The following is a 15,693-nucleotide window of genomic DNA, read 5'->3' on the forward strand; positions in this document are numbered from 1 at the left end:
CTTATATGTTGATGATATATTTTGCTTGTTGCAAATGACATGAATATGTTACATGATGTTAATAAATAGTATCTCTCTATAAGGATTGCTCCTATTCACAAGAGAGATAAGTTTGGTAACATGAAATGTCCTAAAAGTTAATTGGAGCATAATGATTTTGAAATAATATATATGAGTGAGACATCTTATGTGATCGAAATAGAAATATTATGAGTTAGATCACAACGATTGTTGTATTTATCTCATAAAGGATATATCAATACAATTTGGAGAGATATTGAATGAAAAATTGCTCTATAAGGATAGCTCCAGTTCAGAAGGGAGATAATGCCCTAAAAGTGAATTGGAGCGTAAGGAAATGGAAAGAATTCCGTGTGCATCAATGGTTGAGAGTTCGGACTATGTTCAAACATGTAAGGGGCCAAATCTGAATATCCAATGACCTCTAAGTCATCAGCCCCCTTTTACATAAGCACAGTGGCAAGGCCACATGAGGGCCAGGGGGCACATGATCCCTCCACCAATTTCAATATTTACTACTCCATTATTATATATACATATATTAATAAGACAAATGTGGATGCCTAGTGCAGTTGGTTGATTGTGCATTACCTTTTTACTACTAGATCTAGTGTTCGAATCCTATAAGTAGGGATGTCAATGTAGCTCGTAACCCGTGGGTTGGCCCGAATAGCCTGTCAAATTTATAGGGTTAGGGTTGAAAATTTTTAGCTCGATAAAATCAAAACCCGATTAGCCTGCAACCGTTAGGGCCAGACCCGAAAATCCGATAAATTTTTTATTGTTCTATTTTTTTTACTCCTACTTCGACACTTCATTGATTAATTTTATAATACAGATATCTAAAAAAATAACTTTCAATTTTATATTAAATATACAAATTAAATATTAAATTTTTATTATTAGAATAATTGATAAATAAATTAAATACTTCAAATTCACTAAAAAAAATATTTAAATTTCTAAAACATGTTAAAATTCCACGAAATATCTCAAATATTAGTATTTGATCATGTTTATGATTGAGTTTAAGCATATCTCAAATATATCATAATTAAATGTTTTACATTGTATGAATACAACTAGTTTTAGTCATTATTTATTGGATTGGTCGCATGTTAATATTATCGGCAACGACCCGATTAACCCGCTGGACTAGCCCGAAACCCGAGCTTTTAGGGTCAGGGTTGAACTTTTATAATTCGAAAGAAATCACAACTCGATTAGCACGCACCCGATTGACCCGCAACCCAAATATGATTGGCCCGAAACCCGATGAGCCGGCCAAATTGACATCCCTAGAGTGAAGTGAGTTAGTGGAATATTAAACCTACTTGCCATTTATAGTAAAAATAAAATGTGACTCTTATTATGGAAAGAAGTAAAATGGTAAAGTGATTGTGGGGGACAGGGGGAGTATTTGTTACACTCTAAAGTATGAATTTTAATAAAATAATTAGTACTATACTATCGTGAATAGTAGTATAAATATTTCATTTGCAAAATTTGTGTTCGTGAGCAGTACTCCATTATTTGTAAACGATACTAATAAAATTTGATTAAAATGACTACACCGTTGGATTACATCACTTCAAAAACTGCGGCATAAAATCGCAGCCTCATCCGTCGAGAAATTACCAATAAGCCAACCGGACAGTCGCCGCAATGGCGGTCGGCGCCGCCGTGTCCTTCTCATCAATTCTCAGCGGCTCCGCGGTCGCCACACTTGTATACGCCTCTAGTTTCCGCCGAACCATCTTTTCTCCTACCAGCCTCGCTCGGACGTTAACCTCCTCGCACCTCTCTTTCAAACATATTTACAAACACCACAGCTGCAATGTATTCAACAGGAACTTGAGCTGCAGATCAACCGCGCCTGCTCATACTAGTACCAAAATGTCTATTCCTACTTGCGATAATAGGTACTCAACTGTTTTCTGCTCTCTTACTTTTGCCATATGCTGAGAATTTCACCGATTGCAAATTCGTGTTTGTTTCATAGTATGTGTTTTGTTTGCCAAAACGATATAGTTGATAGGACATGTAGAGATTTTCTAGGAATAGATTGGAGTATTGCTCTCACATTATCAAAATAGTTTTGGCGATAAGGGAGATTTCGGCTGTATAAATAAAACTTCTCGGTTGGAATTAGTTTATTCTGCAAGGATTGATTTGTACATGTAGACGCCTAGACGATGTAGTAAGTAGTGATATTGTTGGTCTCCTTTGTGGATTGACACCAATTTGACACCTGATACTGCAGTAAGCAACGATATGATTTCCTTTACTGAAGTCTGAAGACCTCTATCCCATGTTTACATTGATGGATTGTCATATCATATGCGACATCCTGGTTAAAAATCTTCAGACTGCATCTCTCAAACCTCACCCAAGGCCGTAGTTGTTAACTCCCACATTCTAATTTCTCAGCCTTTTTTTTTTAAGAGCTTCTTAGAATTACATTCTCGTCTTTATATTATAAGTAGCTATTCCTGATCTCAGTTGGGATAATCAAATATCTAATCTTGTAAGATTTCCAAGTTTCTAGGTGACATTCGAGCACTGGTCCAGTTGCTTCTGTTTGCTACATGACTGTTTTAATAGAAACATAATTATAAGTGGCTAAGTGGTTTCCGGTAGATATATTGGCAAATAGTCATTTTATCAACAAAATGTTTATAATCATCTATGCCTTGCCCTGTATTTTCTTGTGAATAGATATCACATTAAATTAACTTCTAATTTGTTGAAAATGAGATATTGAAAATTTGGTCTAGATCAAATGGCAATGGATGGAACAGTTTTTTTTTGTGATCCCACTTTTTTTCCTGCCATATAATACTTGCTTTTATCTCTCTCTCCAATTCATTTACTCCCTCCGTCCCAACTAAGTTGAGTCGTATTCCTTTTGGTATGTCCCAACTAAGTTGAGTCATTTCCTTTTTTGACTAAAAGTTTTGACTCAACTTAGTTGGTACAGGGGGAGTACTTTTTTTTTTCAAATGCGTGCCTAATGAGTTTTTCTCAGCTATCCTCCTTATGAGCGCCTCCTTCCCTGTCCATCTCAGAATGGACCTCCAAGGGTAGAACACATGGTTGTTTTAGAAGGAGGCCCAGTTCTTGAGTACATTAGTAAAGCTCTGGATATTCCACCCCTGTAAGTTTTGTTGCCCCTTCATCATTTTTTAAGGTTTAACATGTGGTACAGGTATGAGATCTTCAAAGTTAAATGTGTAAATGAGGTTGAGTTTTTTGTTCCATGTTTCAAGATTTGTTGCAGACCTGATTCACTTTGGTGCTGTATTTTATGCTCTTGTATGCCCTGACCCCCCTCGAACTGCTACACCTGAGCAAATAAAAGATTTCAAGAAATTTACAGATCCATCACTTCTAAGAAATAGATCATCTATTAAAGGGAAGACCATACGAGAAGCACAAAAAACGTTTCGCATAACTCGCACAGATGAGTTTGTCGAGTCTGGAACTTACTTACGGGTGCATGTACATCCAAAACGCTTTCCAAGGTATTCATTTGGTTATATATTGTTTGTTCCTTAAGTTGATCTTGATCGACTATAACTTGGTAATCCGGATATCTTTCTGATCAGATGTTACGAGATAGACTGGAAATCTCGAATTATTGCTGTGACTGAAAGCTATGTGGTGTTGGACAAACCAGCCGGTACATCAGTATGTAATTGATCTTCTACTCTCTGATGATCAACCAGGACGGGAGCTTGTTCAGCCCCTTCCCCCTTCTTTATTTATAAGCGTTTATTACAAAATAAATCTTGAAGCTATATGTATTTTGATCTTGCAAATAAAGACCAACTCTCAACCACTGAGGGTTCCCTAATCATTTTGATTTTTACTCACATAAATATTTGTTGCATCATTTTTTTATCACACAAATTTTCAATTGCGAAATTCCTTATTCTCCAAAACTCTAAACCAATCACCTGCTCAATGTTTTCCTTTATAACTATGCCACCGTGTGATTTTTCCTGTTCGATCTCTCATGTTATTTCTAGTCTTCAGTGCTAGCACCCTTTTAAAACTTGAGGGACTTAGTCTTCTGATGAACATGCTGCAATCTAGTCCAATATAATACTTCTAGCTTATATTTTTCTTAATGTTGATTACTCACTGCAATGTTTTCGTCTGGGACAGTTCTCTGACCGTTCCCTGATATTATTGTGGAAGAGTCAAGAACCTACTTTGATGAGAACATCTGCTAGGATTACAATTAAAAATAACAAATTTATCCAGATTTTGGTGCAAATGTTTTATATAACATTTTGATGATTCGTAATTCGATATCATAAACGATCAATGCCCATAAGGTGGTGCGGCTATTCTTCCCTTTTCACAAATTTTCACCATCTGATGAGAGCATATAGTCATGTTTTGCACCTTTATTTTTTATTTTCATGTTGAATGTAAGTATTACTGAGGATAAGTTATTGTTTCAGTTAGTCTGATCTTGCTTAAGATGCTTAACCTGTGTTGTTTTATCACAGGTTGGAGGAACCACAGACAATATTGAAGAAACTTGTGCAACATTTACTACTCGTGCCTTAGGACTGGACGATCCGTTGAAGACTACCCACCAGATTGATAATTGCACTGAGGGCTGGTGAGTGAATATATTTATGCATATGATTGTGATGTATAGCTCCAGGGGCACACTGTTGATTGTCTATTTTCTACCTCACAGTGTAGTGTTGGCAAGAACAAAGGAATACTGCTCAGTTTTTCATGGCAAAATACGGGTTAGTGATAGATTGTGTTTTTCTTGCTAAAGTAGGAGGACTATCATGCTGAACAGGTGATTAAGTTACTTTTAATAATAGAAAATTCTGTTGTTCAGATGTCTTTGGTTATACATACTTTTCAATTTTGTTTCTCCAAATCATCATTACTTGTGCACCTTCTTGAAAAATCTATGGTCTGACTAATACCTCCCATTTAGCAGCATTAATATTAGAAATGAATCTAGGCTATACATGATAACTAGAACTGTGTAAATGCTTCTCAGGATAAAAAGGTTAAGAAGCTCTATCTTGCACTTGCTGCTGCTCCTGTACCAGTTGGAATACTTACACACTATATGCGTCCAGTCAATATTGCGCCCCGACTTGTATCTGAAGGTACTCGATATCGTTTTTATGCAAAAATATATCTATTGTGCTTCCGTTATTGGAGACTTGGAGTTAGAACCCTTATATTCCACTATGAAGCACAATAATTTAATTATAAACAGTATTATTTTCGTTGGCACCAAGAATGTCTTTCATATGTATAAACAAAGACTATATTGTGGTTCATGCAGATTTTATCAGTGGTTGGCCTTTGTGCCAACTTGAGGTCTTAGAGTGCAAGAAGGTTCCTTGGCCAAATGATATAATTGAAGAACAAAACAAAATCGATGTTTGTGGATGGCCGACTAGAGATTTTGCTTATGAGTGCAAAATCAACCTCTTGACAGGTCGGACGCACCAGGTACTGATCTGCACTCTGATTTGTTTTGAGCTATAATGTTCTGCCTTTTCCTGGAAAATTTGTAAGAACATCATGGGTTTTTCTAATTATTATTTGTGCTTGTTGTTTGGATAAGTTGCGGAATAGGACCTCCAGTAGCTTATCATGTTTTACCAATTAATGCTGCTTAAATAAGGGTTATCACAATTGTCAGTTTGAGTTAACAAGAGGATTTACAAATTTTCCCTTTCTATTTGCTTTTCACAATAAGATAGATTGATGAAACATAGAATTGACTATATGAAGAATAGGGCCAAACAAGTTCAAAATTAATGAATTCATCGTAGTAAACAGTGGGTTAGCTTGAATTATTTATATCTATTTATTGTATCACTCAAAGCGAACGCTACACAAAAGTAAATCATTGCTACTAATTGATTGAGCTTTTTTTTAAGTCCATGAGTTTTACTTTCCTTTTCGCAATGTTTTAGATAAGGGTTGGAGTAGGGTACACAGATTGACAATAGCAACATCAACCCTTTGTCTTAAGTCTTAATTACATATATTAGTTTGAATTACTTGACCTGAAAACATCATAACTGCAGATTCGAGCACAATTGGCTGCCCGTGGTGCCCCTCTAGTGGGTGACACAATGTACATGCCAGCTGTGATTTCTGAGGCTGAATACCCCGGGCTGAATCCGTTTGGCACGAACAAGAAAGAGTATTCCAGTGATGATGCCAAAGCCACAGCTGTTGAAGAATGGATTGCACACCACGGAAAGGAACCTACTGTTGCCATTGGTCTTCAAGCATGCCACATTTCGTGGGATGACGGGGAGCATACTTATGAGGCTGGATCACCATGGTGGATGTAAACAACTGTACACATACAAGTGTTGCTATAGTAGTCAGAGTTTAGTTATCTTCTAGTTCACCTCACTTGACTATTCTTGCATTTAAGAATCATTGTATAAATTGAATACTGAGTTAGGAGGAGCAGGCCAAGTCCACTCCATTGGCATTCCATTAGTACATGTGCAGAAAATTCATTTCAACTGCAATTGAAATTCTAAAAGTTAGTCTCCGTAACCAGAATTGAGCTTAGTTTGATTTTTCTAAACGAATTAATAGATGTGATTGATTCAGTGTATTTTTGCTTTTGTTTTGTTTTGTTTTGGTTAGATTAGTCGTGAATCTTGTGATATGCTGAATAATCGTCGACATGAACGGCAAATGTGGATGTTTAAATTTGCTAATTGGAGGGAGAGGTGTTCGCTACTATTCATGCACTGTATTGACTATTGAGTATTCTAATTATTCCGTTATTAAATACTCCCTCCGTCTCATTTCAGATGACCATTTTTCCTTTTTTTTTTTGGCCCAGTCAAGATGACCATTTTTCAATTATGGAAATAACCTAATCTCTTCTATCTCTTCATTAAAATATTCAACTACCTTTTTTTCTTTCTACTGTATTCCACCTAACAACATTTCCTAAAATTTCGTGCTATTCAAGAATGTGGCCATCTTTAGTTTATTAATATGTATATAGGATTGATCACAACCCTCTAATTTTAAGAAATTGAAAGGAAAGTGAGCGAAAGAAATTAGTAGAATAATTGTCCTACTTTTATGAATACCATTAGTTTTCATTTTTGTTCATAAAATTTCATCTCTAAATGAGTTATCACCCCTGCTAAACATGGCCTTAGTTTATTAATCTGTATATAGGATTGATCACAACCCTCTAATTTTAAGAAATTAAAAGGAAAGTGAGCGGAAAAAATTAGTAGAATAATTGTCTTACTTTTACGAATACCATTAGTTTTATTGAATGTGCGTGAATTAGTTATTGGAATTTGAGGTAATTTGTATCAGAAATAGTAGAGTGAAATTTGACAATATTTTGAAATGATAGGACTACTATGGAATATTAAATGGCTGACGAAGTAGTGTTTTGTATGCTTCAATTATGGGATCATATTATCATTTCAATCATAAAATTTTACTGATAGTTCATAGTGACGTTCATGGCCTCGTGCCTTTTCCCTGAACTTTGGATATATCTAGGCCTGTCAAATCGGGTATTCGCGTTATTGATAGTTCATAGTGGTGTTCATGGCCTCGTGCCTTTTCCTAAACTTTGGACATATCTGTCAAATCGGGTATCCGCGGATACCCGATCCGAAAATTTCGGATACCCGATCCCAAATTTTTCAAAATCTAGTACCCGATACCCGATCCGAATTTCATTTCGGGTAACCAATTACCTGACTCGGGTATCTAGTCCCAATTTCAGTTTCAATTTTGACTTTTTTTTCAAATATTAATTACTCCCTCCGTCCCGAATAATTCGGGTCACTTTGACCGTGCACGGGTTACAAGAATTGTAATGAAAAGTGGGTTGAAAAAGTTAGTGGAATGTGGGTCCTACCTTTATATATTAGTTTTATAATAAAATGTGAGTAGAAATGAGTTAATATGAGGTCCACTACCAAAAATGATAAAAGTGAAATGAGACAAATTATGTGGGACGGATCGAAATGGAAAATTGAGACGAATTATCTGAGATGGATGGAGTACAGATTTTTAAAAATACAAACATTTGGTCAGTATTTAAGAGAAAATAACTGTAAATTTTTTGAAGTAAAAAAAATCATAAGTTGTAACATATTTAATTACTTAAACTATGAATAGTTAGAGGTCAGCCGCTAATCTTCAATATTTAATTACTTAAATTGTTAAAAATTAGAATAAATTTATTACTAATTTTTTTAAAAAATCGGATAATCTGAGTATACCCGATCGGATATCGGAACAAAATTCTCAATACCCGATCCCGATCCGAAAACCCAATTTTTCGGATTTTGGATATCCAATTATCCGATTTTTCGGGTTTGGATATCGGGTATCCAATACCCGGTATCCATTTTGACAGACCTAGACATATCATAAAAAAAATACGACAAAAGAAGTCAAAATATAATACTATTTCTTTAGTTCTATAAAAATAGACAACTTTTGTCCAACATGAGAATTAATGTAAAATAAAAAGTACTCCTAGTAATTAATTTTTTTTCTCAAATAAAAAAAATTATTCCTTTTATGAAATACTAACTTAAAATGATAAAAAAAAAAATCTATTTTCATGGGATGGAGTATAAATTTAATCTCGTTGTCTCTGGCATATTCTGAACCAAGTCAATCAACCGATACAAGTTAAAAGGGTGGCAAAATTAATATGGGATACTCCTCAAACCAATGTCATATATTTAGTTGTTGGCAATTCAAACTAAAAAAATATATTATATTTATTTTATATCAGTGTATAAAGAGAACTGAAATCAATATATAAGTCTCATGAGCCTCTCTTTCTATCATCAATTGATTTTAGTATGAAACTCGTGAATTTCTATCAACGAGAACACTATCCTGCCCCTCCACTTCAATTGGTATTTTTTCACGAAAAGCAGACATGAGATAAGAAATCCAGTGTTTCACTAAGATTTCGAATAGCGGTCCCGAATTCAAGTTGATTCTATTTCGCCTCTTCCTCAGAGAAAGACGATCAAATAATTCCCAGTCACGGTCCTTGCGGATCGGATCATCCATATAATATACAAAAAGAAACTCCAAACATTTGATATCTTTCTCTTTGAATAAGATCTCAATTCCAACACGGTTTCATTAGATATCTTACAACTAGAATCCCTCTTTTTTATCACCTACGACCAAAACACGTACACCGCTCGATTACTTCACTTTGAAAAGTGCCGCATTAAATCGCAGTTTAATCCGTCGAATAAGCCACCCGGACAGTCGCCGCAATGGCGATCGGCGCCGCCGCGGTCACCACACTTGTATCCACCTCTAGTTTCCGCCGAACCATCTTTTCTCCTACCAGCCTCGCTCGGACGTTAACCTCCTCGCACCTCTCTTTCAAACATATTTACAAACACCACAGCTGCAATGTATTCAACAGGAACTTGAGCTGCAGATCAACCGCGCCTGCTCATACTAGTACCAAATTTTCAATTCCTACTTGCAATAATAGGTACTTAACACTTTTCTGCTTTCTTACTTTTGCTGTATGCTGAGAAGTTCACCAATTGCACGATTCGTGTTTGTATCAAATGAGTTGGCTTGACATGTAGACACTTTCAAGAAATTGATTGGACTATTGCTATCAATTTATCAAAATAGTTTTACAGATAAGGTTGATTCTATTTCTAGCTGCATAGAATAAAACTTCTCAGTTGGAATTAGTTTATTCTGCAGGGAATGATTTCATTTACTGAATACCTCTAACCTATGCTTAGCATGGCTAATCATATCATATGAGACATCCCGGTTACTAATCTTCAGACTGCATCTCTCCAACCTCACTTATGGCCCGTAGTTGTTAACTCCTGAATTCTAACTTCTTCCCCTTTTTGAAGAGCTTTATAGAATTATATCCTTGTGTTCTTTTCAGTTCTTAATACTAAACTATAAGTAGCTATTCCTAATCTCAGCTGGGAAAAAAAATATCTAATCTTGTAAGATTTCCAAGTTTCCAGGTGACATTCGAGCAACGATCCTGTTTCTTCTGTCGGCTACAGTACTATTTTATAGAAACATAACTATAAGTGGTTTCATGTAGATATAGTGGCAAAAAGTCATTTAACCAACAAAATGTTAATCTTTGCCTTGCCCTGTATTTTCTTTTGAATAGATTAATCACATTGAATTAACTTCAAATTTGATGAAAGTGGGAGATCGCATTGAAATTGGTCTGTGGATCAAATGGCATGTATGGTGAAGTTTTTGCGATACCACTGGGAGATGACACTTATTTTCCTGCAATATAATGCTTGGTTTTTATCTTACTCTACAATTCATCTACTTATTGTTTTTCAAAATGCCTGCCTAATGAGTTTTTCTCAGCTATCCTCCTTATGAGCGCCTCCTTCCCTGTCCGTCTCAGAATGGACCTCCAAGGGTAGAACACTTGGTTGTTTTAGAAGGAGGCCCCGTTCTCGAGTATATTAGTAAAGCTCTGGATATTCCACCCCTGTAAGTTCTGTTGCTCCTTAATCATTTTTTTCTTAAGGTTTAACATTTAGTATGAGTTCTTCAAAGTTAAATGTGTAAATGAGGTTGAGTTTTCTGTTCCATTTTTCAAGATTTGTTTCAGACCTGATTCACTTTGGTGCTGTATTTTATGCTCTTGTATACCCGGTCCCCCCTCGAACTGCTACATATGAGCAAATAAAAGCTTTCAAGAAATATACAGATCCGTCACTTTTAAGAAATAGATCATCTATTAAAGGGAAGACCTTACGAGAAGCGCAAAAAACTTTTCGCATAACTCGCACAGATGAGTTTGTTGAAACTGGAACTTACTTACGGGTGTATGTACATCCAAGACGTTTTCCAAGGTATTCATTTGGTTATATATTGTTTGTTCCATAAGTTGATCCACTATGACTTGGTAATCCTGATATCTTTCTGATCAGATGCTACGAGATTGACTGGAGATCTCGAATTATTGCTGTGACTGAAAGCTATGTGGTCTTGGACAAACCAGCCGGTACATCAGTATGTAGTTGATATTCTACTCTCTGATGATCAACCAAGGCGGGAGCTTGTTCAGCCCCTTCTTTTTATAAGTGTTTATAGTACAAAATAAATATTGAAGCTATATGCATTTTAAAATCTCAAACCTTTGCAAATAAAGACCAATTCTTATTAATTTTTGTTAGTGAGGATTTCCCAATCATTTAGATTTTTTCTCATATTAGTATTTGTTGCATCATTTTTCTAATGAGAACATATAGTCATTTTTTGTGCCTTTATTTTAATTTTCATTTTCATTTTGAATGCAAGTATCATTGAGGATGGGATAAGGTATTGTTTCAGTTAGTCTGATCTTGCTTAAGATGCTTAGCCTGAGTTGGTTTATCACAGGTTGGAGGAACCTCAAACAATATTGAAGAAACTTGTGCAACATTTACTACTCGTGCCTTAGGACTGGACGATATGTTGAAGACTACCCACCAGATTGATAATTGCACTGAGGGCTGGTGTGTATACTATATTATATTATATTATACTTATTATATTACTATAATTAGAGCTCAGGGAGCACACTGTTGACTGTCTATTCTATGTTACAGTGTAGTGTTAGCAAGAACAAAGGAATACTGCTCAGTTTTTCATGGCAAAATTCGGGTTAGTGATAATTTCTTTTTCTGAAATGGTGATTAAATCTAAAAACTCTGTTGTTTGGTTGTCATTGTTTACATACTTTTCAATTTTGTTTCTCCAAATCATCATCACTTGCATACCTTCTTGAAAAATCCTTGGTCTAACTAATACCCCTCCCATTTACAAGCATAAATATTAGAAATAGATCTAGGCTGTTCTCTGAGTAGTGCCATGGCTTTGTTTCTACAACGGTTTTGGGGTTCCATTAGCTTGTGGCTGCTGATGTTCTAGAAAATATCTGGAATTAGAAACTATACATGATAACCAAAACTGTGTAAACACTTCTCAGGATAAAAAGGTTAAGAAGCTCTATCTTGCACTTGCTGCTGCTCCTGTACCAGTTGGAATACTTACACACTATATGCGCCCAGTCAATATTGCACCACGCCTTGTATCTGAAGGTACTCAATATCGTTTTTGTCCAAATTGATCATTGTGCGTCTACGTCCATTGTTAGAGTTAGAACCCTTATTTTCCACTATGAAGCACAATAGTTTTAATTATAAAAAGTATGACTTTCATTGGCAGTTGGCACAGAGAATATGTGTTTCATTTGTATAAACAAAGACTATACTGCAGATTTCATCAGTGGTTGGCCTTTGTGTCAACTTGAGGTCTTAGAGTGCAAGAAGGTTCCTTGGCCAAATGATATAATTGAAGAACAAAACAAAATCGAAGTTTGTGGATGGCCAACTAGAGATTTTGCATATGAGTGCAAAATCAACCTCTTGACAGGTCGGACGCACCAGGTACTTGATTTGTTTTGAGCAATATTATGTGCTGCTTTTCGTAGTAAATTTGTAACAACATCATGAGTTTTTCTAGTTACTATTTCTGCTTGTTGTTTGGATAAGTTTCTAAATATGACTTCCTGTAGCTTATCGTGTTTTACAATTTAAGTAATGCTGCCTAAATAAGGGCTATCACAGTTGTCAGTTTGAGTTAACAAGAGGATTTACGAATTTTCCCTCTCTGTTTTACTTTTTGTATAAAACATACTGTATGATTGAGTATTTGAAGGACAAGATGGTCAAACATGTTCAAAATTGATCACTCCATCAAATTATTCGGTGGGTCTTTTTCGATGTCCATGAGTTTTACTTTTTGGAGAAGGGTACACAGATTGACAGCAGCAACATCAATCCTTTATCTTAAAAATAATAGTTTGAATTACTTGACCAGAAAGCATCATAATTGCAGATTCGAGCACAATTGGCGGCTTGTGGTGCCCCTCTAGTAGGTGACACAATGTACATGCCAGCTGTGATTTCTGAAGCTGAATACCCCGGGCTGAATCCTTTTGGCCCGAACAAGAAAGAGTATTCTAGTGATGATGCCAAAGCCACAGCTGTTGAAGAATGGATTGCACACCACGGAAAGGAACCTACTGTTGCCATTGGTCTTCAAGCATGCCACATTTCGTGGGACGACGGGGAGCATACTTATGAGGCTGGATCACCATGGTGGTGGTAAACAGCAATATGCACACAAATGTTACTATTATAGTCACAGTTCAGTTATCTTCTAGTTTACCTCACTTGGCTATTCTTGCAGTACAAATTAAGTATTGAGTTAGGAGGAGCAGGCTAAGGCCATTTACATTCCATTAGTACATGTGAAGGAAATTCATTCCAAATGCAATTGATATTCTAAAAGTTAATTTGCCTAACTAGAATTGAGCTTAGTTTGATCCACCTCATAATTTAAATTTGTTAACTTTCTTTTTTGCTTAATTGTTTGTTTGTTTTTGTGTTCTAGCTCATTTTAGTATTTTGTGCTTTGTATCTAGATCACATAGCAGCATTCCTTTGTATTAAACCATCATCGAAAACATAAATGAAAAAGAGGCTTTCATTTTTTGTCAATTTTCAGGTAGTTCCACAACGATTTCTATGTCAACTCACTCCGAGCGTACGTAGCGCCAATGACGATCAATCCTTTGTCCGGAGCCGCCCTATTGCTACACAAATTATGGCCACAGCAGAATGTTCAGTACTCGTCGATGGTAGCCTTCTGCATCAATGGAATGTCACGTGGTCAGATAGCAACACCACCTGGGAGCCGGCAACCCACATCCATGAACAGGTTCCTTCTCATATCATTGGTCAAGTTAGCTATGGATGTATCTCTTACTTTCCTTGGTTCAGCTCAACAAAAGCTTTTATTTGAGCTTCTTTGAGTTTACTCAAAAAAGTGTAAATTGCTCCAATATGGAAATTGCAAAGGCACTTTTTGTCAAAAGGGCAGGTTGAAGGCGAAGACCGGGTAGTCATGGTTGAAGTCGATGAGTAGACTGTTGCTATCTTATTTCTAAAGGTCTTTTGTTCCCCTACTTTGAGCTTCTTTGAGTTTACTAAAGAATTATGCAAGAGAGACTTCAGAGTGTTCCCTTACTGATCCTCAAATCAATCAACCACGGATTATAAATAGAATTATCTATGGCCTTACGCTGTTCAACTCTCTTATTATGTTGTTTAACTCTCTTAGTACGATTAGAAAAAGAATTGACAAAAGAAATCTAATAGACTTAAAAGTAATTAAATTACCGAGAAAAACTATCAAGCAACCTAGTCTCTCAAATCTTCATTGGATAAGGATATAAGATATTGGATCACAAACTCCATGCATTGCAAAAACCCTATCCTCGATCCACACCCACAACAACCCCTATGTTGGCATGCCCATAGTTTGTTTGAAGTTCCCTTGTTAATCGACATGATCTTCCTGATCCAATCCATCTTTCCTTTGATTCACTCGTACAAGACTCCCTCCCATAGTTAAGCTATTTTTTTCCTCCCGTGGCCCCCTGTATCACCTTGCATGGTGTCTTTATCCTTATCATGTTCTTGCTTACTTGCTTGATATCTCTCACCCTGACCTTATGTAATGCTGTCGTAATCAAAACAAGAAAAGAAAGGCAAGACAAAAGTCAAACAAGAGCAACCAGCTGTTCACGAACTCTGCAACACTCTTCCCACTGTTCAAACAACGTCTCTCTGTTTTTCACTTTTCTCTCCCAATATGTACAACTTTGTTTTCGGTTTTTCAGTTCTTCTGTTTGATGTTCTGCAACCATGGTATGTTCACATCTTCAATGCTTTAGCTGCGACTATGCTCTCTTATGATAATAATTGCAGATTTGTCCATATATACAATGCACACTTTCAGCTTTAATTATTGTTTTGTGGAATTTGTTCAATAAATAACTACTACCATGCCACAGGCCCACAATGCCATCTTCTCTTTCTTTCTTTCTTTCTTTCTTTCTTTCTTGTAGACTTCTTTATGATGAAGATGTATATCAGTTTCTGTATTGAGAAATTCTGGATTATGGTTCATATATCAGGATAATTAATATTTTGTGGATTTTCTTTCAAGGACTTTTTCTGATTTCTCATCACTACAAAACTATGACCCCATTGTATTTTCTCTAGCTTTTTCTTCTGATATGGAGTAGCTAGTGTAGACTTGTTAATGGTGAAAATGTATGCTACTTTTTATATCTGAGAAACTCAGAGGGAGGTTTTTGGTTGTATTTGCGCGTGTCCCATTCTCTTCTCCAATACGGTTTATATTCAATATTCAATCTATACTACTCCTATGGAGCCACAAGAGAGAAAATGATCATTTTCTACCAAGACTTATTTTCTATAGTAAAAGCTGCAGTGAAGCTTGACAAGGCTTATATATGTTCGTGATCCTATCAGCATAGTATGAATCTAAATTCCAAAAGCTGATTCCACATTTCCAAACTCAGCAGCTGCCTTGTTGCATCGGGAGCTCATGAAAATGCAGATGTGATCAGAGGGGAACAGCGCAGTAACTCATGTCTTCTTACAACTGAACATTATAGTATTGAACTTGTGTCTTCTTACAACTACTTTATGGCAGCATGAACGTGATTGTAAATAAGTGAGTAAATTTTGTTTCTCTCATAAA

At 36.0% G+C, this 15,693-nt stretch overlaps 2 protein-coding genes across 6 annotated transcripts; both read left to right on the forward strand.

Annotated features, from left to right (window-relative positions):
• Positions 1–1,562: 1,562 nt before the first annotated feature.
• LOC125191756 (RNA pseudouridine synthase 6, chloroplastic-like) lies at positions 1,563–6,655 on the forward strand. Of its 2 annotated transcripts, none has more exons than XM_048089168.2 (9): positions 1,563–1,943; positions 3,050–3,178; positions 3,291–3,545; positions 3,630–3,711; positions 4,542–4,657; positions 4,739–4,793; positions 5,060–5,171; positions 5,354–5,523; positions 6,108–6,655. In XM_048089168.2, the coding sequence occupies exons 1-9, from the start codon at positions 1,687–1,689 to the stop codon at positions 6,378–6,380; spliced, it is 1,449 nt and encodes a 482-aa protein (XP_047945125.1). In that variant the 5' UTR covers positions 1,563–1,686; the 3' UTR covers positions 6,381–6,655. The 2 variants fall into 2 exon arrangements, with proteins under 2 accessions (XP_047945125.1, XP_088925695.1); XM_089069569.1 differs by having other exon boundaries at positions 1,814–1,943; positions 3,090–3,178.
• Positions 6,656–9,201: 2,546 nt separating this feature from the next.
• LOC125196055 (RNA pseudouridine synthase 6, chloroplastic-like) lies at positions 9,202–14,186 on the forward strand. 4 transcript variants are annotated; one of them, XM_048094416.2, is made up of 10 exons: positions 9,206–9,559; positions 10,432–10,560; positions 10,671–10,925; positions 11,004–11,085; positions 11,455–11,570; positions 11,664–11,718; positions 12,044–12,155; positions 12,283–12,503; positions 12,955–13,223; positions 13,627–14,186. In XM_048094416.2, exons 1-10 carry the CDS (start codon positions 9,333–9,335, stop codon positions 13,628–13,630), a joined length of 1,470 nt encoding a protein of 489 aa, XP_047950373.1. In that variant the 5' UTR covers positions 9,206–9,332; the 3' UTR covers positions 13,631–14,186. The 4 variants fall into 4 exon arrangements, with proteins under 4 accessions (XP_047950375.1, XP_047950373.1, XP_047950372.1 ...); XM_048094415.2 differs by having other exon boundaries at positions 9,207–9,559; positions 12,955–13,265; XM_048094417.2 differs by having other exon boundaries at positions 9,209–9,559; positions 12,334–12,503; positions 12,955–13,265.
• The last annotated feature ends 1,507 nt before the right edge of the window (positions 14,187–15,693 follow it).

The sequence above is a fragment of the Salvia hispanica genome, chromosome 4, assembly GCF_029641045.1.
Source record: "Salvia hispanica isolate PSC_SH4W2 chromosome 4, Shi_PSC_v1, whole genome shotgun sequence".
In the NCBI taxonomy this organism is placed as follows: domain Eukaryota; kingdom Viridiplantae; phylum Streptophyta; class Magnoliopsida; order Lamiales; family Lamiaceae; genus Salvia; species Salvia hispanica.